Consider the following 26041-nt stretch of genomic DNA (forward strand, 5'->3'; position numbering starts at 1 on the left):
GAAAGCAATGTGTTCTTGCTAATCTATTGTACATACAAGGCCTAAATTACTGCCGATACCTTTTTTTTAAACATACACACCTATAATTTGAAACATTAATTACAATGAAAATTCTAATTGCATCCGTTTTGCTTCTTGATTTCTGCCGGTTCTAAACCAAAACCTTAGTTAAATTTAAAAAAAATGATTTATTTGCTCAGATTGAAATCAAGGAAGATAAGAAATTAAAATAAGGTATTCTGAAAGCCTGGCTGTGCTACTGTGTGCAGAAGGGTAGCCTGTCAATCTAGCCGATGGAACAAAGCCAAGTCATTCATGGCAAGGAGAAGTGAAGAGAAAGAGAGAAAGAGCTGGATGGACAGACAAAAATTGCAAACCTATCGGAGAATGACTGGAAATCGAAGAATTTGATTCCGATCGTAACAGTTTATTCCCCTGATGATGAACTGGAGAAAAAAAAATGACACAAAAATCTGAAACTTAATAAATAGTCTGGAAAATTTTTAAAAAATTACTGGGCTTGCACATGACAACACCCCAATCATTTCCCTTCAATGCATACATTTCCTTATTGTCCAATGTTACCGAAATTAAAGCTGTAACTTGAAATGACAATGTAAAGGGCGATAAAGAATCTGGAAAAAAAAAGAATCTGAGCAATGTGATAATTTTTCATTGACCATGGATGAGAGGATATATAGGCTCATACTTCCAGTTCACATTTGAGACTCTGATCACCATTATTCTGCTACTGAGAAACATCACCCAAGATTTGGTAACCCTGAATAGCTTTATACTGTTGGCTATGGAGCAGTATTTATGGAAACAATTCCAGCCACTTGGTAATCAAAGCAACAATTAATATGTTATTATTTGAATTTAATTTCTGTTTTACCTTTTTTTAAAAAAAAATCACCCAAGTCATTGAAGATACATTTCTCCTAACATCACATTGTTGTTATTCATTTCACAATTTAACTGTCATGTTCAAACCCCAGGGTTGATTCAAACTTCTCTTAAACCAGCTTGTCAACACGTTGAAACCTGTGGTTCTTTTGGTGGTGATTTTTCAATAATTATGATATGGCAAATCCTCTTTGCTTCACCAATGGGATCCTTGCAATTTCATGAGGCAATATAACAGTTGGACTTAATTATCTGACTTTTAATCAAATATTAATTGGTTAAACCAAGATTTCAAAAATATTTTTAAGAAGAATTTGCTTAGTTCTAGGTTTCTTTTGATGAAATACAAGAGTTGATTGGTTTTGATGGAGCATGAGTTTGCAACCATTTGAAATTTCCCAAATGTAGGTGGTAGAGGCATCTTCAACTATCCTTCCTGATTCTTCAATTGAAGGAGATCAAAGGAATTTAGTTACATGGATTAAGAAACACTTATTTAAATGAAAAATTTACTGATAATCAATACGAAGTATGATGTATACCAATCAATGGTCAATTACAAGACTAGTTTCCAGACTGAAAAATTTACAATCAAGATCTTTTGAAAAGTTTGTTTTAATTAAGTTGAACATCTAACGATTTCTGTCATACTTCAACTTTTTTGTAAACATGTACTAGAACAGATTTGACTCCATGCAAGAGCATCAAGAAGAAAGTAATCTTTAATCAGATAGGTAAGAGCGAAGGGAATAAAAAGAGCTGTAACACCATTAGAGAGTTGGGACATCAGAAATTTAGCCTTAACAGATTAATAGTTAATAATTTAAACTAGTTTCAAAACTAAAGAATTTATGCAGTTATTCTTTATATCCACAACCTGGAAAAAGGTTTATGCCTGAATGTACTGGGGTACATCCCAAATAAAATGATCCACTTTGCTGTAGCAATGAAAACAAATCCTTGTTCTTCACCTTTTCCCTTTCACAGTTTTTTTTTGCAGTTTCTTTTTCATCTAATTCTTTCTTAAGGAGAGAATTTTCCATTTAATACTTTGTCCTCCAATAACTAGCAACATGAGGATTAATTATTCATAAATATTCACAAAGAGGCAGACTCTTCTTCCTTTTTCGAAAAAATGATCAAGCAATCCTTTTCTATTTACTCCATTTGAAATTAGTACATCTTTAAAACCTCAATCACATTTCCTTTCTGCTTTGCCTGCTGAATGGGAAGAGTTCAAATATCTTGTTTCTTTCTCAGAGACGTTCTGACAGAATTAAGCAACACTTTTTGCAGGATTCATTATTCTTTTGAATGCCAACGTTAGACCTCAGTATCTACAAAAAGTCTTGAAACAAATTTATCATTAGAATTTAACTCTTTTCTTTATCCTTTAATATATTTAAAATCACTCAATCTTTTCCTGATTACTCCCCAACATTACACAATTTCCTTCATGTCAATTCAACACTGACCTGTATCTTCCAGTCATGGTCTTTGCCCTTCTAAATTCTCCTACCACATTGGAGAGTCATTACAAAATATGTTCATTCACTAAATATACCAACTTTAATTTCAGCATGATGACCGAAATTTCTCAGCCACTGCAGTACATTTCCTACAGCTTTTATTACATCCTGCCCTACAGTGAGTGAATTGAGGCAAAACACATAACATAACTCTCATTACCTGTAAAACTCTTGCAGCAAGGGTCAGATTCTAAATTTTATTTCATAAATCTTAGATTATATTTTTCCAGCATAACAGGAAGAAACAGATAATGAAATTAATTTTAGAACTGCAATGACACAATTCCATTTGCCTTAGAAGTGATTAGAGATCAAAATCATATTAAGTTTGAATTTCATGCATTAAAATACTTTTTGCATTTCCTTCATTCCTGAAAACAGGACACCTGCATTCCAGATTGAAATAACATGCATAAAATACTCAACAATGCCAATGGAAGTAAAACAGTTAAAGAATCATTCCTTCTACTAGGGTGGGCAAATGTTTTAGGCCTCTTCTGCCATTCAGTCTTACCTCTGCAGGGATCATTTTTCACTAAGAATTCGTCCAATGCCATCCAACCTCCTCCAACGCGGACCATTACGGTGCTTCGCAGAATACGCACAAGGCGCAGCTGCTGAGAATCCCCAAACTGTGCGAGATATTAAAAAAAAAGGTCTAATCCCAAGGATCAGCAATTGCCACTTCTCAGCTTTCCACTAACCAAATGAAGGAATTTCCACCCGTTTCTCTTTTTGCTTAAAAGAAGTGGATCCACTCATTCAAAGGTTTTGCCAATGCCATTCCAATTGACCATTTGATGGATTTATATTGATCAGAGCCCATTTCTCTGATTTCCATTCAATGGATGTACTTATGTCAGAGCTAAATTTAGTCACCCAAAGTAGTTCTAAAAAGTTCAGCAAACACAATAATAGGGTCACTGGAGCTTCAACATATACTATAAGTAGAGTGTGGTAATTCCTTTTTGTAACTCCCCATTACCATTTGCCTCATGTCAGCAATAGAGTGCAAGTCGTCAAAAGAACAGATCTTTCCAAGACAAGTTACTTTGGAAAAATAATCATGATTTGTTAACATGATCTGTCACGATCAGAAAAAAGTTACTCATGGTGGATTTTGTTGCTCTGATGTTTTCTCCGAATATCAGGGAAAATTCTTCTTTCAATTTACACACCATCAAGTTGGCCAGTGGGAAACCTTCGAGTTGTGGCTTCTTAAAAGCTCCATTTCACCACATTTTTGGCTAATCCAAGTGAATAGTAATGATTTAAACCAGCAACTGCTGCCATGGCTAAAGTTATTTTATTTATTTTATATTTGGACAGGACATTATACTTCATAACATTTAATATCCGAAAAATCCAAAGGATTGCATGCCGCAAAGAAAATGTAAGATTTACTATGATTTTTCAATGGTGATTTTTTTTCCCCCATTAATTGTTCATGATTGCACAAGGATGTCATTTCACTTTCCCGTGCAGTGTAATTATACAGTGCTGGTTTAACACATTTAATGAATTGATCAACCATTTCCTTTCATGCAGGAATCCTCAGGGCAGATTTTAAAAGTTGTCACCCAAGCAATCATGCATATTTATCACTTTAAAGATATGAAATAATCAAAAGAGTCTCTCACCTGCTGCATTCAATGCAGCTTAAATTTAACTTTAAATCACAAAGAATTGATTTGGGGTACATTTGAAGTCATGAAAAAACCAAGACAATGAACTTTTATTGCATGGGCACAAATGGCATTTGACTCGCTTACATGACTATTTCTGAGTGTGGGCAGATAATGAATCCTTCAATGGGAAATTTATGCCATTATAAACTAGATTGTTGTACAGGTCTTCCTCAGGTTACATTTGCCTAACTCTTAAGTACAAATAAGCATCTGGGAGATCAGTGGGATGGATGGGGATAACTTGCTAGCTGCTGTGGGGCTGCAGGCATCTTCTGTTGGAAGGAAAATGGGTGTTTCAGCATCCCATCTCCCTGCTTTCCTTTGTAATGTTGGGATTGTTGCTGAAAGAAGAGGAGCAAGGGAGAGCTGTGAGTGTTGGGAACCAGCTGGAGGAGAGTGCAGCTTAAAAGGGAGCAGAGGTAAAGTTAAGGGTTAAACAGAACAGTGATTGGTGGGGGAAATAATAAAGACAAGGAGCAGTGACAAATAAAAAGGGTAGCTCAAGCTGGGAGGTCAGTGGAGAGTGGCCCAGTGTAGGAGTGGGACTTCGAGGCTTTGGTGAGCTTGATTCCACTGAGGTAAGGCCAGATAAGATGTTTGTATTTAAATTAGGAAGAGTTAATGGAGACAGCTAGGGCAGTGGACTGCTCCAATGGCAGGATGTGGGAAATCTGGGACAGCACAATTGTCCGATTACTACACCTGCAAGAGGTGTATCCAGCTGAAGCTTCTGGGAGACCGAGTCAGGGAACTGGAGCTGGATGAGGCAGAGGCAGTGTTAGAGAGAAGCTTCAGGGAGACAATCACACCCAAAAGTCAGGAGGAAGGTAATTGGGTGACTTTTAGGAGAGGGAAGGGGAATAAACAGAGTGTACAGAGCACCCTTGTGGCCTTTCCTCTCAACAATAAGTATACTGTTTTGGATAATGGGGGGAGGGGGGGTGGGGGAACAATCTACCAGGGACAAGTTGTGGTCACATCTCTGGCACAGAGGCTGATCCCTTGGCTCTGAAGGAAGGGGGGAGGAGGAGAGCTATGGCGATTGGGGACTCATTGGTTAGACTCGTGGATAGGTGGTTCTGTGAATGAGATTGAGGCTCCTAGGTGCCCGGGTCAAACTTTGATGAAGGGCTCAAGTCTGAACTGTTGGCTATGTATCTTTACCTTTGCTAATAAAGGGCACTGTTTGACCTGCTGAGCTTCTCCAGTATTTTGTGTTTTTACTAGGACTTCAGGGGTGGTAATCTCGGGATTCCTGCCTTTGCCACGCGCCAGTGAGGGTAGGAATAGGAAGCTGTGGAAGATGAATGCATGGCTAAAGAGTTGGTGCAGGGGTCAGGGGTTCAGGTTTGTGGATCATTGGGATCTCTTCTGGGAAAGGTATGACTGTACAAAAATGATGGCTGCAACTGAACTGGCAGCCAGATTTTCTAGAGCTATTGGGAATGGAACCAGAATGTGAGTGCAGCAAATAGGGCAGAAGGTCAAAAATCAAGATGCTATGTGTAAGTGAGGAAGGACAGATGGAACAAAACATAAATGTAGCCAGTTAGAGGGTTTGAAAGGTGTCTATTTCATCATTAGGAGTATTAGGAATAAAAGGGATGAATTTAAGAGCATGGATCAGTATGTAGAACTATGATGTTGTGGTCATTACAGACTTGGCTGGAGGTAGGGCTGGATTGGCTGATGCAGGTACCAGGGTTTAGGTGTTTTAAAAGGAAAAGGATGGGAGGTAAGAGAGGGGTGGGGGAGGAGCATTACTGGCCAGGGGTAGTATCACGGCTATAAAAACGGAGGAGGCTGTAGAAGGAATGTCCACTGAGTCAGTGTGGGTGGAAGTCAGAAATAGGAAGGGAGCAATCACTGTGCTGGGAGTAGTCTACAGGCCCCCAAATAGCCTTTGGGTCATCGACGATCAAATACGCAGGCAGATTTTGGAATAGTGCAGGAAATACAGGGTTGTAGTTATGGGTGATTTTAACTTCCTTAATATTGACTTGCATCTCCTTACTGCAAGAGGGATAGATGGGGCTGAAATTGTCAGGTGTGTCCAAGAAGGATTCCTGACACAGTATGTGGACCAACTGATGAGAGGAGAGGCCTTACCAGATCTAATTCTGGGTAATGCACCTGGTCAGGAGGCAGACCTCTTGATGTGGGATCATTCTGGTGAGAGTGACCACAACTTCCTGAACTTTAGCAGAGCCATGGAAAAGGATAAAAGCAGACAAAATGGTAAAGTGCTTAATTGGGGAAAGGCTAATTATGATGGGATGAGGCAGGAACAAGCGAGAGTAAATTGGAAAAGGGCTAATTACGATGGGATGAGGCAGGAACTAGCGAGAGTAAATTGGAAAAGGGCTAATTACGATGGGATGAGGCAGGAACTAGCGAGAGTAAATTGGAAACAGATGTTCAAAGGAGATAGCACAGATCTAATGTGGGAAAGTTTAAGAACCACTTGTGCTAGGTTCAGTATAGGTTTGTCCCACTGGGACAAGGAAAAGATGGTAGGAAACAGGAACCATGGTTGATGAAACAGGTGAGGCAACTAGTCAAGAGAAAGAAGGAAGCATTTATTAGATATAGAAAGTGGGAAACATGAAGGGCTCGTGAGAAGTATATGGTAGCCAGGAAGGAGCTTAAGAAGGGAGAGCATGAAGGGGGCATGAGAAGGCCTTGGCATGTAGGATTGAGGAGAATTCCAAGGTGTTCTATGCATATGTGAAGAACAGAAGGATGATGAGAGTCAAGTGGGGCCATTAAAGAATAAAGTAGGCAACATGTGCCTGGAGGGGGAGGAAGTTGGGGAGGTCCTAAATGAATGCTTTGATTCAGTATTCACTGGAGAAAAAGACATTGATCAGGGTGAAATCGGAATAGAACAGGCTTGTGTGCTGGACAGTGTTGAGATTAAGGAAGAGGAAGTGTAAGGTCTTAAAAACATTAAGATTGATAAATCCCCGGGGCTGGACACGCTATATCCCAGGATGCTGAGGGAAGTGAGGGAAGAGATAGCTGGGACAGTAGCTATGATCTTTGAGTCCTCTTTGGCTGCAGGGGAGATGCCAGAGGATTGGAGAATGGCCAATATAGTCCCCTTGTTTAAAAAGGTAATAATGAGAATCTTGGGAATTATAGACCAGTGAGTCTTATGTCAGTGGTGTGCAAACTATTGGAGAGGATTCATAAGGATAGGATGTATAAGCATTTGGACAAGTCATCTTGGAAGCTTGCGAAGGGTAAGTCATGCCTCATGAGCCTAATTGAGTTTTTTGAGACAGTAACAAAAAACATTGATGAAGGTAAGGCAGTAGACGTAGCCTACAAGGATTTTAATAAGGCATTTGACAAGGTTCCCCAGGAGACACAAGTTCAGAAAGTCTTGAGGCATATATGGGGCTGAATTTGTTAGGTGTTTGGAACCTTGGCTGTGTGGATAAAAACTTGGCTTGCAAGTAGAAAGCAGAAAATAGTAGTAGAAGGAAAGTATTCTTCCTGGAAGTTGGTGACTAGTGGAGTTACCACAAGGATCTGTTCTGGGACATTGGCTGTTTGTGATTTTTATAAATGACCTGGATGAAAAGGGGGAAGGATTGGTCAGTCATTTTGCAGATGATACAAAGCTTGGAGGAGTTATGGATGGAGCTGAAGGTTGTCAAAGGTTACAAAAGGATATAGACACGATGCAGAGTTGGGCAGAAAAGTGGCAGATGAGCTCAAACAGGAAAAGTGTGAAGTGATGCAAAAATTTTGGAAGGGCAAAGCCTATGGGATGCTGGGCTTCATAAATAGGGGGATTGAGTTCAAGAGTAGAGAGATCATGTGGCAACTCTGCTGAGACCACACTTAGAGTATTATGTTCAGTTTGGTCACCTCATTATAGGAAGGATGTGGAATTTATGGAGAGGGTGCAGAAATTTACCAGGATGTTACCTGGATTGGAAAATAAGTCTTATGAGGCAAGGTTAGCAGAGCTTGGACTTTTTTCTTTGGTGTGTAGAAGGATGAGAAGGGACTTAATAGAGATTGACTAGATTATGAAAGGCATAGAAAGGGCGAAGAGCCAGCACCTATTTCCCAGGGCAGGAATAGCAAACACCAGAGGACTCAAGTACAAAGTGAAGGGAGGGAAGTTTAGGGGAGATATCAGGGGTAAGTTTTTTTTTCTCCACAGCTAGTTGTGGGCGCCTAGGATGCCTTGACAGGGATGGTGGAGGCTGAAACATTAGGGGCATTTAAGAGACTCCTACACAGGCAGATGGATGGAAATAAAATAGAGGGTTACGGCGTAGGGAGGGCTCTGTACTTTTTTAAAAAAGAAATATATGGCTCATCACAACATCAAGGGCCGAAGGGCCTGTACTGTGCCATTGTGTTCTATATTCTGTGTCCTTTTCTTCTCCTGCACTAGCGGCAATAATCAGAAGCTGGGTCAAGCCAAGCAGAACGAGGAGTAAAGTCTCTTTCATGGAGCCAGTGAGGTTGGCTGACAGCCACTCTTGGTTTGGCTGCTCACTCTCTTATCACAGCTGGTTCTGTGATCCTCTCCCTGCAAAACATTTTTATCCATTTTGTTCAGGTTATGAAACTTTATCATAACCTGGGGACAGCCTGTAACTTTATTTACAAACAAGGCTGTGTCTGTCAAACATGCCAAATAATCAAATTGCCAAGCTCGTACAAGTGCTGTTGTTGATATGTCTCTCCTTCATACATATCAGCCAGAAAAACAAAAGATGTGAGGGCATCCTTGGTATTTCTTGGTGGTACAATCTCCAAAGTTTAGAATTGTTACTGCCTCACAAAGTGAAGAAAGGCCATCCACAATTCGCTGAGTATTTTTTTAAGCAGCAATTTTCACATTTCAACTTCAAAAATATAAAAGGGCAACTTCAAATACTGTACTAACATGTTATAGTTGCAGATTTCTAAACAGCCATTTGATAAAAAGCCCATGTAATAGCATTGAAAGATCATGGAGTATAATCAATTCCCCCATCATTAACACAAATGAAATAGACTTACTCCTAAAAAGGTTAATGAGCTGGAAGCCTTCAAAAGAATGAAAATATTCAAATAATCATTTTTAAACATGTTTTGGCCTATATAGTCGCACAAAAAAATCGGAGAAACTCCTTGGATTTTAATGATTGTTCAGGTCAATGAAAATGATCAACCCAAATACTGACCTCACAGCACAGTCACACACGATGAGCAGAAGTGGAACAGTTTAAAAAAAAAACAGAGCTATTTCCTATGGGCTGATTTCAAAATGCTAAGGTTTTTTTATGCTTGGTAACAGTGCAATATTGAATTAAATGTATTCAATGTGCATATTCATACATATTCAATGTAATGAAAGGCAAATAGTATATAACGGCAAGCACAAACAAATAATTAGATCTAAAGTATAGTGTGCAGGGAAGAGGGGATAGACTGGATGATAAAATAACCTTGATTTTGAGATAACATGCATAACAGAAAATGGCATGCAAATTGGTAACTAGTGCATTGGTAAGAAAGTGTTTTATTTTTAAAAAAAGACATGCCACCAGACCTATCTGACAACAGATGCTAATTTATCACTCCCACAATCTTGGAATTATGAATTGTGTGTGTGTGATTTTCATATCGTGTAATATGAATAGGGACTGTTCTAATTTTAGCTCAATCAAACTGTGGCATTTCTCGCACATTTCATAACAACGAGTAAATCTGGTGGCAAGTTCTTTCCATTTTTAAATACAGAAGTGCAACATATCACACAGTGTTCCAGAACAGTCAGAGCCTTTATACAAGTGAAGTGATGTTACATTATGGTCTTTAACAGCATCTTGGGGAGTGGGTGCAGATCTATCTAAATTTTGAAAAACCTTTGACTTTTTTTTTTAAGTCAGCATTTTAAAACTTCATTTAGTGATCTGCAATTCAAATGAAAAATTCTGAACAATGACCTTATTCACACATTTATTACATTTTCCACGATTTGATCAAGTTGTCTAAGTGTGAAGTGCACATGCCCGAAAGGTGCTCCACCTCGAACTAGATCCAACACTGTGTGATATAGTTTATTTTACATACGTGAAGGTCCAGTATATTGAATCAGAAGGATTTCATAAAATTAATCTCGCAGTTATAATTACTGGCCAGCCTTCTGATCCATCAGCTGTCAAAGCTTCACGCATAGAGAGTAAACAGCATTTGTGTGTCAACATTTTAACATGGATCAATAACAATATAGTAATACAGGAGGTTTCCTGCAGATTAAAATTAAGAGAGCATCTGAAAATTCCCTCAACTGTCTGAAAAGTGCAGCATTTTATGACTTAACATTACAAATTTATTTCTTCCTAAATACTTATGCAGCTTAAAGTAAATCTTTAATAGGAATGAAGAACATAATTTGTGTTCCTTTAACCACCATGAATGAATGGGATAAATTTAGCAAATATTGTGAGGTAGAATAAATCGGAAACATTAAAGAATTTCTCCTCTATCGCTATATTCGTATATCCTCTGTTGTGTTTATTTGGATATTGAGTTAAACAAGAAACAATGATTGTGATCAATATCAAAATATCAATTATTTTTGATCTTGACTTGGGACTGTGGGCACAAGCTGAAAGCAAGGGGTAGAGTAAGCAGGTTCCAAGGAGATAAACTGGCAGCTGGATCAGTAAGTGTTCTTTTAAATCTCTCCATTGGCCAATTAGTTCTAGCCAATAAAAAGAGGGGAAACGCAAGTGGAGTAGCCAGGGTAGGAGTAGATCTTTGAGGCTTCGGTGAGCAGAGACTGAAGAGAAGGCACAGGTGTTAAGGCAAGGTAAGGATAGGTTTTTCTAACTTTTTCCTATTTCATAGATGGGGGGAAATGGCAGCTAGGGCAGGGTCATGCTCTTTTTGCAGGATGTGGATTGTGAGGGAAGCCACCAGCATCTCTGATGACTTCATTTGAGAGGTGCATCCAACTTCAGCTCCTGACAAACCATGTTAGATAAGTGGAGCTGGAGTTGGATGAACTCCGGATCATTTGGTAGGCAGAATGTGTGATAAACAGGAGTTACAGTGATGCTGTCACACCTAGGAGGCAGGAGAGGAAAAAGGAATTGCCAGTCAGTACAAGGCACCCCTGTTGCCATTCCCCTCAATAATGCGTATATTGTTTTGGATACTTTGGGGGGGGGGGGGCGGGGGGAGACCAATCTACCAGGCACAAACCACAGTGGTCAGGTCTCTTGCATGGAGTCTGGGCTTGTGGCTAAGGGAGGAGAAGAGGCGAGCTGTAGTGATAGGGGATTCCATAGTTATGGAGACAAATAAGAGGCTCTGTGGAAGAGTTCAAGCATTCCGGATGGTATGTTTCCCCCCTAAGTGCCAGGGTCCAAGAAATCTCCAATCGAGTTCATGGCATTCTCAAGAGGGAGGGTGAGCAGCAAGCTGTCATGGTTCATGTAGGGACCAATAACGCAAGTAGGAAATAGGAGGAGGTCCTGCAAGGAGAGTTCCGGATTGATAACCATGCCACATGCGAGTGAGATTAGAAATACGAAGATTATGCAGCTTAACATGAGGCTAAAGAAATGGTGCAGGATGGATCACTGGGCTCTCTTCCAGGGAAGGTGCGACCTGTCCAATGGGACGGCTTGCACCTGAACTGGAGGGGGACTAATATCCTTGCGGGAGCTGCTCCAGGGGTTTTAAACTAGATCTGCAGGGGGATGGGAACCACAGTACCAGAGTAGATATGCAAGTGGAGGGGGATAAAATGAAGATTGCACGTAATGTCAGAGTTCAAAGGATTGTGCATGATGGCAATGTTTATATCTATTTCAATGCAAGGAGTATTGTAGAAAAGGTAGACGAGCTTAGAGTATAGATTAGCATGTGGAATTATGGCTCTGTGACCATCAATGAAACTTGGTTGTAGGAGGGCAGCTCAATGTTCTGGGCTTCCATATCATAGGTGTGCTCAGGCAGGACAGACTAAGAGGGCTTGTCTACTGAGGCTATACGAGTGAAGCTCAGGAACAGGAAAGGTATGACCACACTCGTGGGGCTGAATCACAGTCAGCGAGAATTGGAGGAGAAAAATGTAGAGAAATAGCAGACAGCTGTTTGAAACATAAAGTTGCGATAGTAGATTTTAACTTTCCACACATTGATTGGGCCTCACATACTGTAAAAGGGCTGGATGGCTTGGAGTTTGTCAAATGTGCTTAGGGAAGTTTTCTACATCAACATATAGAGGTACCAACTAGAGAAAGTGCAATACTGGATTTTTATTAGGGAACAAAACGGGACAAGTAACAAAAGTATGTGTAGGGGAACATTTTGGGTCCAGTGATCATGATGCCATTAGTTTCAAGTTAATTAGGGTAAAGGACAGGCCTGGGCTTTGGGTTGAGACTCTAAATTGGAGAAAGGCCAATTTTGAGGAAATGAGAAAGGGTCTGGAATGCATGGATTGGGAGTTGTTGTTTTCTGGAAAGGATGTGCTCGGTAAGGGGAAGACCTTCGAAGTTGAAAGTTTGAGAGTAGAGAGTTTGTATGTTCCTGTTAGGATTAAAGGCAAAGTAAATAGGCAGATGGAGCTTGGTTTTTGAGTGATATCAGGGATCTGCTTCAGAAGAAGAGAGAAGTGTATAAAAGGTATAGGCAACATGGAGCAAATGATGTACTCAAGAGAAAATGAAAGAGAAAATAAAAAAAAACAAATCAGGCGGGCTAAAAGAAGGCATGAGGCAGACAATGTGAAGGATAATCCTAAGGGTATATCAAGGACAAAAAGATAGTAAGGGACAAAATTGGCCCCCTTAAAGATCAGAGTGGTTGACTATGTATGAAGCCAGAGAGATGGGGAGGTCTTAAATGATTTTTCTTGCATCATTTTTACTCAGGAATGGCACAGTGTCTAAGAAAGAAAAAAAAACAAGCGGCGAGGTCATGAAACCTAGACACATTCAAGAGGAGGAGGTTCTTGCTGTCTTAAAGAAAATAAGGGTGAATAAATCCCCAGGATCTGACAAGATATTCCCTCAGACATTGAGAGAAACTAATTTTCAAACTACAGGAGTTCTGGCAGAAATATTTAAAATGTCCCTTGCCATGGGTATGGTGCTAGAGGATTGGAGGGTAGCTCATGTTGTTCTGTTGTTTAAAGAAGGCTCCAAAAGTACCCCTGGAAATTATAAACTGGTGAACTTGAAATCAGTTGCAGGTAAGTTATTGGAAGGTGATTTTTAGGGATTGGGTATACAGGTATATGGATAGCCAGGGATTGATTAGGGATAGACAACATGGCTTTGTTCATGGTAGGTTGTGTTTAACCAATCTTGTAGAGTTTTTCAAGGTTACCAGGTAAGTTAACAAAGGAAAGGCTGTGGATATTGTCCACACGGACTTTAAGGCCTTTTACAAACTCCCACATGGGAGATTAGTCAGAAAGGTTCAGTCGCTAGATATTCATTGGGAGGTATTCAACTGTATTTGACGATGGCTGCACAGGAGAAGCCAGAGAGTGCTAGTGGATGATTGCTTCTCTGACTGGAGGCCTGTAACTAGTGGCGTACCTCAAGGATCGATGCTGGGACCATTGTTGTTTGTCATCTATATCAATGATCAAAATATTGAGTATAGGAGTTGGGATGTTATGGTAAAATTGTACAAGACATTGGTGAGGCAAATTTAGATTGAAAGAGAACAGAGAAGATTTACTGGGATGTTACTTGGGCTTCAGGAACTAAGTTTCAGGGAAAGGTTAGACAGGTTAGGACTTTATTCCCTGGAGCATAGAAGAATGAGGGGAGATTTGATAGAGGTGTCTAAAATTATGAGGGGTCTAGACAGAGTAAATGTAGATAGGTTTTTTCCACTGAGGGTAAGTGCGATCCAAACCAGAGTTAAGGGTGAAAGGGGAAAAGTTTAGGGGAAACATTCAGGAGAACTTCTTCATACAGAGAATGGTGGGAGTGTGGAATGAGCTGCCAGCTGAAGTGGTGAAATAGGAGTTCAATTTTAATTTTTAAGAAGAATTTGAAAAGCTACATGGATTGGAGGGGTATGGAGGGCACTGGTTGAGGTACAGGTCCATGGGACGAGGGAGAATAATAGTTCAGCATGGACGAGAAAGGGCCTGCTTCTAAGCTGTATTTTCTATGATTCTAAATACATTTCTAGCAGAAAGAAAATCTCTGCAATAATAATTTATTCACTGTCATTGCTTGTATGTTAATATTTTCTCCTTTAGTCTTTATTTCATAAATAATCTATAAGTTTATCTTTTCATTCTGCTAATGTATATTTTGAATGGTTGACAGAATTTTTCTAGGTGCTCTGAAAAAGAGAAAGAACTAATTACGTGCAGATCAAAATAGACATTCACACGATATAAGTATAATTCTTAGCACACTGAGTGCATAATACCTGATTTCCAAGGAAGAACTATTTGTAGCAAGAGGTGAAGGAAAAGAAAAAAGAAAACGTTTAGGGACACAGTAAACACATTCAAAAGCAGGATTCTAATATAGTGATGTAATACATAACACAGAATTTATCAGGTTTATGGCAATACAAGTGATTGCATTCATTTTCCTTTCTCAACTTCAACTTTGAATATTTAACCAAACCAATTTTCTTTTTGAGTGCTTGGCTGCACTTTTTCACAAAATAATTTACATTTATTTTAAATGTAGATCTACCGTTCGGAGACAGGCCCTTCCAGCCCACAGGCCCATGCCACCCAAATATTTCAATATCTGATATTGTTGGCACGAGGCCTACAACCCCCCGCACATTTTGAAGGGTGGGAGGAAACTTGAGCACCCGGAGGAAGCCCATGCAGATATGGGGAGAACTAACAATCTTCTTACAGACTGCGCTGGATTTAAACCCAGATTGCTGGCGGTGTAATAGTGTTGTGCGAACCACTACAAGACCCGTGCCGCCTAATTACTTTTATTTGCTTTTCGTGAGCAGTTTTAAATGCAAAAGTTCTGAAATTCAGTGCATTATATATTTCTTCAGAAGGTTCATGCAAAAGAAAGCTTAAATCTTATAGATCATAATTCAATATTTTATAAACTTTAAAATGGAGATAAAATGTTGTACAGCTTTATTCCAAGTTTAAAGACGTTATTTACTTACTCGATACTTGTTTTCTCCAATCTGCTCCACTTGAAATCGTTTTGCACATTTACACTGTGCCACTTGTCTAGTCACCTGTAAAATAGGCTTAAAATTAGAACATAAAAATGTTCTAAAAGTATTACCAACAGAAAAATTGTCCATTCTACACATTGTTAGCATGCAAGAACTTCCTTATCCTGATCATTGCAATTCGATTTGTGAGGGGGTTACAAGATTCACGCATTGAAGGCAGTTTCAGCACAGGAAGGGAGTTCTAATAGAATTCATTGTCGTTTCCTGTTGCTTGATTGGTGGGTTTATTTTGGGCTGTAGAAATTGGGGAGAAAGTACAATGGGGTAGGGAGATACCATTGTGGATTTAGATTTGATCAAGTTCCACCATGGCTGAATTACACAGGTGGCCCAGTTTATGCTTTCTTTCCCTCATTCACATCTGGATAACTTCTTTAATTTTTGAAACGTGTTTAGACATGCAGCACGGTAACAAGCCCTTTCAGCCCCACGAGCCCGTGTTGCCCATTTACACCCAATTGACCTACAAACCCGGTATATTTTTGAACGGTGGGAGAAAACTGGAACACCCTAAGACATGGGAAGAACATACAAACTCTTGACAGACAATGTGGGATTCAATCCCTGGTCCGGTCGCTTTCGCTGTAACAGCTGTACTAACCGTGCCCCCACCCCCCCCCCACCCCCAACTTTTTCGGTTCCTCTGAAATTCCGAAATACACTACTGCAGGGGTGGCCAACCTTTTAATTTTTAATTTAGGCATACAGCAGGGTAACAGGCCACTTTGGCCCAAGAGTACATACTGGGGGAGTACTTAGATTAATTGGGCAGCTCGGACTCATGGGCCAAAATGGCCTGTCCCCCTGCTGTATGTCAAAGTTAAAAATTAAAAGGTTGGCCACCCTTGCAGTAGTGAATAACTTATCTCTTTATGGGTCATAAATTGTCTCCCTTTAAAACTTGAAATATTTCATCAATTTTTTTTTGATTTGAATAAAACAAAGGACTTGAATTCAATCAATTAAAAACCTCATCCTCAATTTTGTCGGCATCAGTAACAGGACGGTAGGCGTCTTTATTTGGATGAAGTGCAGCCACAAATTCGTAATAGTCAATGTAACCATCTCCATCTCCATCGAAGATGTCGGCTACAGCTGTCATTTCCAGTTTACTGGTGGTAAATTCTGAAATTTGAAACAACAGAACACAAGGTCAGAAATTTTAAATATTATTATCACCAGATTTCATAGTAGTTTGATATATATCTTTCTTTAAAGTTTGTTCAGTTAATTTGAGATACTGTATTTACCCTTGAAATATGAGGGAATGTTATAATACACAGATATGATAGTTTAAAAAAAAGCTCAGGAGTAACGGTACATCGTTCCCTGAAGGTAGAAACTCACGTGAATAGGGTGGTGAAGAAGGCTTTTAGTATGCTGGCCTTTATCAATCATTGCATGGAATATAGGAGTTGGGAGGTGATGTTGAGATTGTATAAGACGTTGGTGCGGCCTAATTTGGAGTTCTGTGTGCAGTTCTGGTCGCCTAATTATAGGAAGGATATAAACAGAGTGGAGAGAGTGCAGAGAAGGTTGACCAGAATGTTGCCTGGGTTTAAGCAACTGGAGTATGGGGAGAGATTGGACAGATTGGGTCTTTATTCTTTGGAGCGTAGAAGGTTGAGAGGGGATTTGATAGAAGTATTTAAGATTATGAAAGGGATAGACAGAATGGATGTGGATAGACTATTTCCGTTAAGAGGAGGAAAGTTTAAAACAAGAGGACATGAGTTAAGAATTAAGGGGCAGAGGTTTAGAGGTAACATGAGGGGGAACTTCTTTACTCAGAGAGTGGTAGCCGTGTGGAATGATCTTCCGGGAGAAATAGTGGCGGCGGAGTCAATTGTATTATTTAAGAAAAGGTTGGACAGGTCTATGGATGAGAAGAAGATGGAGGGTTATGGGCATTGTGCAGGGAGGTGGGACTAGAAAGGGGTGTTTGGTTCGGTGCGGACTAGAAGGGCCTAATGGCCTGTTTCCGTGCTGTAATTGTTATGTTATGTTAATAACAAGTGATGCAGTGCAAGCAGCAATAATAGTTACTTTACTCAGCCTTACCCTGACAGCAGGGTTAGGGTGGGTGGAGGCAAGAGAGGAAAGAGGAGGGGGGGGGGGTACTACTGGGAGAAAGCTCCTTAGATTTTTTTCTGTCTCCCATCATCGGTTTCCACCCTGAGTCCCAAGAAATTTGTGCACATCTCGGATCTCTTAACTAAAGCCTGAAAGAGCATGATTCAGTTCAGTTCCGATCCTGGTACTTAAAAAAAAAAGAAATTATACCTTTTTATAATGAACTGAACACTTAAAAAATTAGAGTAAAATTATGATCACATTTGGTCCTTCTCATGCAAAAATAAATATTTGGTAGGTCAATCAAAGTTCTTTATAATTTAATAAACTACAGAAAATATTTCAATCACTTGAAGACAGGATTCCATCAATAAATTCCTGTCGTGTGATCTTTCCATCCTGATCCTTATCGATACGCCTGAAGAAGTCCATCACACGGGATTTTTTATGGTTCATCCATCGCATGTACTTTATTCGCCACACGTCAAAATTAAATTTGGCAAATTCTTTCAGCTGAAATTGAAAGTAAAGCTTTATTCAAGACCTGAAAAATTAATTCAGTGCCAAATTAGAACAGTGCATTGAGAAGAAAAATGTTTTTAAGTAAGAAAAGTTTTAATGAAAACCTTAAAAAATGGTTTATAAAGCTTTATAAATAGAAGCATAAAATACAAAAGAATCCACACAAGTCACTGGTTAGGCCTCATGTGGGGTTTTTATTGAAACGTTTATGGGGATATGTGCAGGTTGCAATCTGGATACAAATTCTGTATGTTTCCAAGTTGGCTTGACTGAGAGGCTTCCAGTTGAACAGGGTAAGTTATGGATATCGTTGCAGGCCCAAATATTTGACCTCTGATAGTGGGAAAGAATGACCCCAAGAAAGAAGGGGTGGTTTTTCCTTTTTCTGGGAGGACTGATACCCTGGTTGGCTATTGGTGGGGAGGGAGGGTGTGTGAATAAACAGAGCTCCAAAGTGGTAGCATACACACAGGTGTCTGCAGATATTAGAATCTGAAGCCAAACACAATCTGCTGGATGAATCCAGCAAGTCTATCAGCACTAATAGGGGAGAAAGAATGGTTGTGGTTTTGAGCTGGAGCCTTTTAGCGACACTGGGGAAATGTAGAAGAAAAGCAAGTCGCAGGTCAGAGTATGATAATGAAGGAGGAATTCAAAAATAATAAGCAATATCTTTTGCTTTAACTGAAGCCTGCCAATCTACTGCTCCGGTTCATCATGTTTCTTCAATCTTACCTGGGCCCTGGACCCTGGACCCACCGCTTCCACCCTGTCCTTTCTTATACATTTCCCAAGTCTGGATTAAGGACTTCAGTTTGACCTTTCATTTTCTCCCTCTCATGCTGCTTGATCTCCGAGTTTTCTCCAGGGTATTGTTCTCAGCTCCAAAACAGTAGCGATTGGGGCAGGTTTGAGTCTTAAACTTGCGTTAGGTGGGAGAAGAAAGGGAAAACCCAAGGTGTAGCGACTGTTTGTGGTGAGAGAGTTTGTAGAACTGGGAGTAGCTTTCTGAGCCCACATTTATTTTGTCCCAAGATTGTTCATGAGGCTTGGGAAATCAGGCTAACCGCAATTAAACCTCCTGATCAGCTTAAAACGGGGGCTTCAAATCTGTTAAACTAGTGAAAATGTCAACTCAGGTGGTGGTCGACTCCCCATCTTGTATCTTGCCCCAGTAAAAAATGAAGACAGTCAGCTGATCTGTGTTTCTAATGTGCTTGCTTTTTTTCTCTCTCTGATGATCCTCCTACCTACATCCAAATATTCATGCTCACACATTATTCTTCTTCTCACTGAGTCAAATTCTGGGAACTTTGGGAAAGATATCAAAGCCTCAAAATGGGTGGCAAAGGGATTTAAAAGAATAATTTCCAGAATCTGCAGTTTTATTTTCTTTTTCTGTATTTTTAAATGTATTGTTTGATTTGGAACACAGTGATTAAAAGATGGAGGTCAGATTCAACAGTTTTCCAAAGGGACTTGAGTAGGTGGTAGAGGTTGGAAATTTTTGCAACATGGATGAATGCCTGAAACATCACGGCATCAGACCAAGTACTGGTAAATAGTTGGCAAGGCAGAACAAATAACCTCTGTGCTGACCGTATATTTGAAAGGAAGCAATTTCTAAGTTAATGGAAAAGTGCAAGGAGCAGAACTATATAATTAATTCTTTTAAAGATCTGGCACTGGATAATCAGCCAAAGGTCTCTGCGTATGTTGTACAAAGACGTAAATCTGCATGCAATTCAATATTACACAGTTTCGTAAATTATAGTCTTACTTCCTCCATTCGGTCCAGACAGTCATGTAGCCTGCGCTGTCTCTCCAGTGCCAGTAACCAGACCTGCTGCCATCTCCCTGAGAGCAGATTAACCTGGGAATTCTTTGCTTCAGTCTGTGCTGGGACAACTGTGGGTGCAGGTGGATTCGACATTTGATTTAGAGGTTTCCCTACAACACACAGAAAAAGATCATCAGTGCATGTTGTTTCAAATGCTGGAAGGTTCAAAGAATTTGTGGTGTTATTATCTTGAAGTAGGAAGGGGCTGTTAACTTGAAAAAAAAGAACTTTATAATTAAAATATGACTGATGTTTATGAAAAAATAATTTCATGAACAATGATCACTTCTTCATAAATGACAATTAAAGCAATTTTATTTTGTCATTTTTACAATGACAGTATTGAAGGATCTGTTTGAAGATTAACCGATAAATAACTCACATATCACCCAAGTTCAGGGGATTTACCACCTGCTGCTGCTGCCCTGCTGCTTACCCAAATCAAAATAATGAGCTATGACATAATCAGTGCCCTAGGATCACCAGATCAGAGGCAGGATAACCTGTGACACCAGGTTTATTAAAGCCTTTCCTTGATCTACAATGGTACAAGTCACCACTTCTTCATTAAAAATTTGGATTAAAAATTTATAGCTCCTTAATTAACTGCACTGTGGATTGGACTGCAACAATTTGACATGGTGAACTAATGATCTATCTTTCCCACTATCAGTGAAAGAGCACTAAACATTGGCCCTGCAGTGGATGTCCTCATCCAGTGTCTACATAAAGAGCTAATTTTCTCAATCATGACCAGTGATGAGATCATATAACATTCAGTAGTTACATATCAGACATTGCACCTATTCATTTTATAAATGATGACCAAATTCCTAAACATAGTTTGAGAATTTTTCCAAAATTAATTTGCACTCTGTTTTCCTCCTGCGAATGAAAGACGCTTACTTCCTCGCATGCGTGATGGTTCCACTGCTTTCCGCTTGTACGTTTTTGTAACTTTATCCACATCTGGTTGTTTCCGAGTCATTTCTTCCATGAAAGACTGAGTAAAAGGATTAAAAAAAAATTAAACAGGAAAGTGAACAGCCATAATAGTTAAATATACTTGATGCTTTTACTTATGCAAGAAATTTAATGAAATTATCATTAACGGTAGTTTCTTTCATTCTGTGAAATAAAAATGTAACACGTATTCCCAGACACCAGAGTCTGCGAATTAGAGTATGGGTGTGTTAAGGAACTAAATGATGCTATTAAAATCCAACTGTAGTTTTTTGAGAAGCTGAGTTCAGTAAATAGAATATTTTCTGGGCTGAGACCAGAAAGTGTTTGTACTTAAAGTTAAAATGGGTCAATTACCTGGTCCACTAAGAAGAACCTGTTATCCCACAGTTGAGTTTTCCAGATTCTCAGTATGTGTAATTTTCAAGATCTTGAAACGATTAGGAATGAGTTGTATTGCTGTTTGAAAGGTGTTAGCCCTATGCTTGGAACAATTCTTTAAATATTTGTAGTAATGGGAATTCAATACATTAGTTCACCCTTTTTAGCCTTATATTGTATTAGTTGAAATTGTTATAGTCAATAAGTGGTATTTCACAGAAAACATTTAATTAATGATGAAATTTAGAAAAATAGTTACAAAGGATTGAGAGTGGCTTAAGACAAAATGATCTGAAAACTTTGTGAGGTGGGAAAATCCTACAAAATGACAGATGGGGGAAGATGCTGCCTGCCCTTAATTCTTGGCGAAGACTTTAACTGTGACAATGAAGTGGTACAGAGGGCTGGATTGGTAATTCAAACTGCCTGCCACTCAAGAGAAACATATCTTGTTTTGTAAAAGCCATTCACAAAAACACACAAGAGTTCATTTATAATAAAATCTAATTAAAAATACAGGCATTTCCCAAGCCCCTAAATCAGGAAGCTAGAAAAATGGCCTCCCTGTCCAGCTTCAGTGACCATTCAGTTATATGTGCCATGCCAGGATAAGAATGCAGCCTCCTGAGTATGTACTAACTCTTTTAAGAAGTCTTGAAATTGTAGTTGGAACTAATGAGACTTCCAGGCCCTTTGGTGATGTACCTCTGCTCTCATACAATGTCAGATCTACACCCATGAGCTTAACATATCCATGTCTGCAGCTGGAAATTGACCAGGATCTAGATTTAGGTACAGATTAGATGAAGCCCAATGTGGTAGCAGAGGTACAAGATCCAATTAAGGTTAGGGTCCACACGCTCCCCCTGCTCACAGCATCTTTCTCCAAATATCACAGGATACTGCTGTGTTTACAGGTGTGTTGTTCCTCAAAATTGCCAGGAAATGTCATTAAGTGCATGGCTTATTGGCATGATTAATGGCTCAATAAGATAGATGTACCATGGGCAGTCAGACCTACCACAAGGCTAAATGATGTCCTCAGGCTGTGCCCCATGAAAGCAAAGGCAAATCAGGATGTCAAAGTTCTTGCAGTTTTAAATTTATCATATGGATGTTTTGAATTTCACGGAAAATGCAGGGGGAAGAAATTTTGAACTCATTGGTGAGCTCAAAGCTAAATTACCTTGCAAGGTAATTGCTTTATTATGAACAAAGAGGTGGCACAGTTATCGTAGCAGTTAGCGCAACGCTGTTACAGGGCCAGTGATTGGGACTGGGGTTCAAATCCCACTATAAGGAGTTTGTACGTTCTCCCCGTGTCTGCATGGGTTTCCTCCAGGAGCTCTGGTTTCCTCCCACTGTTCGAAATGTACTGGGGGCTGTAGGTTAATTGGGTGGCACGGGTTAATAGGCTGAAATGGTTTGTTGCCGAACTGTATGTCTAAATTTAACTTATATTAAAAAATAGATTTAAAAAAATTAAAATTGAAGTTAAAGGAAAAATCTTGGCAATATATGTCGTTTGACTGAGATATATTGCCAAAGATTTTCCTTAAATTTTGAATCTTCGTGCATACCTGGTGTTCTACGATGATTGATTTGACCTGTTCAATTTCCGTTGGCATGGGTTCTTGATCTCTTTGTATTAGCGTGGTTTCAGCCCATTGTAACCAAGACAACAACTCTTTCAACAATTCAGCATTGGTCACCAACTCAGACAGTGCAGCTGCCAACCGCTGTTGGTGCTGTTTTGCCCACATCAACACCTAAGTGCAAAGTGACAGGCAGAAATGTTACTCCTGAAACTATATTCATAACCAAACAAGGATAAAGCTGATTTTGAAGAGATCAACCTTTTGTGCAAGTTTTTTTTTGGCAACATATTGGAAGTCTAAATTTTTGGACTGTATCTACATTAAAATATATATTTACATAAGAAGGTGCAGGAACACTTGGTATAGGAACACTTGGTACTTTAGAATAATTAAATAAATACTGCACAAAGTTATGATGAGGAATTCCATTTCACAATTTCAAGCATTATTTCTGCTTATTAAAAGGCATGAAACACAGTAAGGAACTACAGCAAATGAATGAAATGATTACCTTCTTCAAGCTATACAAGAAATAGATTATCAAAAACTGCAAGTATTTTGCAGTTTTTACAGCTATTGTAAATGAAAACAATGATATGATCACAGATGATCCTTAGTAAATTGTCCACCTTACTAAACCCATCTTGTTTCTCACTAGGATGAAGCAGCAATGAATTGAAATTGGCCGCCGCGCCAGTATAGCGCATGCACAGTAATACAACAAATCCCAGAATGCATTGGCGTCAGCCCGCTAATTTCCCCCACCTCCTCTGTTTACGTTGCAGGGTCTCACCGTGGACTCTGGTTTTGGGGCCTGGCCGGTGTCAGGGGAAGCCAAGGCCGCTTCCCAGCGCCCGGAACCGGAGGCCTCGAGCCTGACCTCGCCAGGACCGTTGCCCACTCCCCCTCCCTGCCGCAGGCCGACCCGCGACTCACGGTGACGGGGCCGCTGATCCGCCGAGATGCCGCCCTGCAGCGAGAGCCGATGCCCCCGCACTGTCGTTGTCCAACCCGATCGCCCGCAAACCCCCGCCCTCCCGCACACAGGCCTGAGTAAGTATTATGAACTTTAATCTCAGGATAAAACGATCTTCCAATAGTTTCATGTCACAGTGATAAATAAATTCCTGGTTAAAAATGGTCCTGCACCTGGATACAAGGTCATTAGGCATAAAACTTGAAAAGTGTGTAAATCAAAGGATATCTGTACCAATGGAAAAAGGGCATGGCAAATAACCCTGCTAGAGTTCATGCCCACAATCAGTCACCCATTTGATTGTTTCAGGAATCATGTTATTCTCCCACATTCTCAATAGCCCTCAGATTTTACTATTCGACAGCACACTAGCAACATTTGACAAATCCTCTATAGAGAAATATTATTTATTGAATATTTTATTTCTCATTTGTTAATGCTTCTGGAAAGAGTTTATCCAAAACTATTATTAAACATTTATTTTAATAAGAAAAAGTTTAACATTACATATGTTGAAAGAATAGAAAACATGCAGATGTTTTTGAAAATTTTCAATAAATATTTAGTTCGGCCCTCGACTTAGTCCAAGTTTTTAATTTTGGCCCTCCGTGAATTTGAGTTTGACACCCCTGCTTTATAAGGTCACTAGGAACCTTTTGTACACTCACAATAGTCTGCTCTTATTGATAATATAAACTATGGAGTCTAAAAGGACATGTTAATTATAACAGGACTTTGTTAATTATTACGTGCTATATAATGAATAGTTTATAACAGAACTGAGTGTGATGTGATTTCTCACAGATGAGAATGGCCACTTCGAAAGTCATGGAAACCAGGAACAAAAAGCACTGACATTCAGCAAGAGGAAAGAAATACGAGCTTGATTAGGATTTTCAGCCCTAAAAATAACATAATGGAAAGGATTCTTTGCCCCATAAATGTCCTGTAACATGCATTTATTCTAAAGGAATAACTTCCAAACTATACCTTTTCAAATGAGTCTCACTGCTTATTAGCTGGGCTACATATCACAAACCTTACCAGTGAACACTCCTGCAATTGTAACTATACAGTTAGTGCTTGGCTGATCAGTGTGTAGTACAGAAATGAACATCAGCTGACATGTGAAACATCAATGTTTCTAATTTTAGATAAACCCCTCCTCCATATGGTTCCATGTTTTTATTTATTTTTTCTTGACCTACTTCTGTATTTTTTTTCTTTCTAATCTCCCAACCCCTTTTCCAGTGATTTCTCCTTCTACCTGTCTCTCCATTTCTCTTTCCTTCCATTTTAGATCTACCCCACTCTCTTGGCTCCTTGCATTTTCGCTACCTCTGGTCTTCAATAGGATAAATTTTCTCTCTTGCTATCATTTTGCTGTTAATATATCTATAGAAGTCTTTGAGGGTTGCAAGCACCTTGTCTTGCAGAGCCACCTCATGCATTCTTTTAGCTCAACTGATTTTCTTCTCAAGTGTTTTCTTGCATTTCTTATTCTCTAGTTCCTCTTTTGCTCCTTGCTGTCAATAACTGCAACGCACCTCCTTTTTAACCAGGGCCTCCCTCCAAAACCAAGGTTCCTTGCATCTGTTAGGCAAATTTAATTCTGCACCTTTAATTCTGATAGGAACATACAAATTCTGAACTGTCAAAATTTCACCTTTGAAGCCTTCCTACCTTTGCCAGATCCTCAACCCAAGTACCAGACCTATCTTTTTTCATAATTATCTTGAAACCATTGTCATTAAAATCACTTGATCCAAAGTGCTCCCTTCCACATACTTTTCTGTCAACTGCCCTGTCTTGTTCCCTGAGATTCAGTATTGTACTCTCTCTTGTTGGGGACCTCTATATATATATATATTGATTTAGGAAACTTTTCTGAATACATTTGACAAAGTCTAAACCATCTATCCTTTTACAGGACTCCCAGTCAATATATGGAAATTTAAAATCACCCATTATTACAACTTTGTTTCTTGCAAACTGCTTCCAATCGTTCTGTCAATTTGCTCCTCCAATTTCTAATGACTACTGGTATGTCTGGAATGTAATCATCCCTTTCTCATTCCTCAGTTCAACCTATACCATTGCAGTATACGAGCCCTCAAATCTGTCTTGTCTGAGCATTGCCATGACATCTGAGTGGCCCTGTTGGCGTAGCAGTTAGTGCAACACCTTTACAGAGCCAACGATTGGGACCAGGGTTCGAATCCCGCGCTATCTGTAAGGAGTTTGTACGTTCTCCCTGTATCTGCGTGGGTTTTCCCCAGGAGTTCTTGTTTCCTTCCACCGTTTGAAAAGTACGGGGTGTAGGTTAATTGGGCAGCATGGAC

At 39.6% G+C, this 26041-nt stretch overlaps 1 protein-coding gene across 15 annotated transcripts in view; it reads right to left on the reverse strand.

Annotated features, from left to right (window-relative positions):
* The window catches only part of macf1a (microtubule actin crosslinking factor 1a), a 535539-nt gene that overhangs the window by 13200 nt on the left and 496298 nt on the right, over window positions 1–26041 (reverse strand). For 6 of the 15 annotated variants that reach the window (XM_069895734.1, XM_069895728.1, XM_069895737.1 and 3 more), the window contains 8 exons: window positions 22706–22894; window positions 20688–20784; window positions 19722–19891; window positions 17770–17932; window positions 16317–16471; window positions 15272–15346; window positions 14552–14569; window positions 2950–3067 (listed from right to left, as the gene is read on the reverse strand). In XM_069895734.1, coding sequence (XP_069751835.1) covers window positions 2950–3067; window positions 14552–14569; window positions 15272–15346; window positions 16317–16471; window positions 17770–17932; window positions 19722–19891; window positions 20688–20784; window positions 22706–22894 — 985 coding nt within the window. Of the gene's footprint in view, window positions 1–2949; window positions 3068–9154; window positions 9182–14551; window positions 14570–15271; window positions 15347–16316; window positions 16472–17769; window positions 17933–19721; window positions 19892–20687; window positions 20785–22705; window positions 22895–26041 lie in introns of all 15 variants that reach the window. The other 9 variants (XM_069895724.1, XM_069895727.1, XM_069895725.1 and 6 more) reach the window with 2 other exon arrangements.

This window comes from Narcine bancroftii, chromosome 8 (genome assembly GCF_036971445.1).
Source record: "Narcine bancroftii isolate sNarBan1 chromosome 8, sNarBan1.hap1, whole genome shotgun sequence".
Taxonomy (NCBI): Eukaryota; Metazoa; Chordata; class Chondrichthyes; order Torpediniformes; family Narcinidae; genus Narcine; species Narcine bancroftii.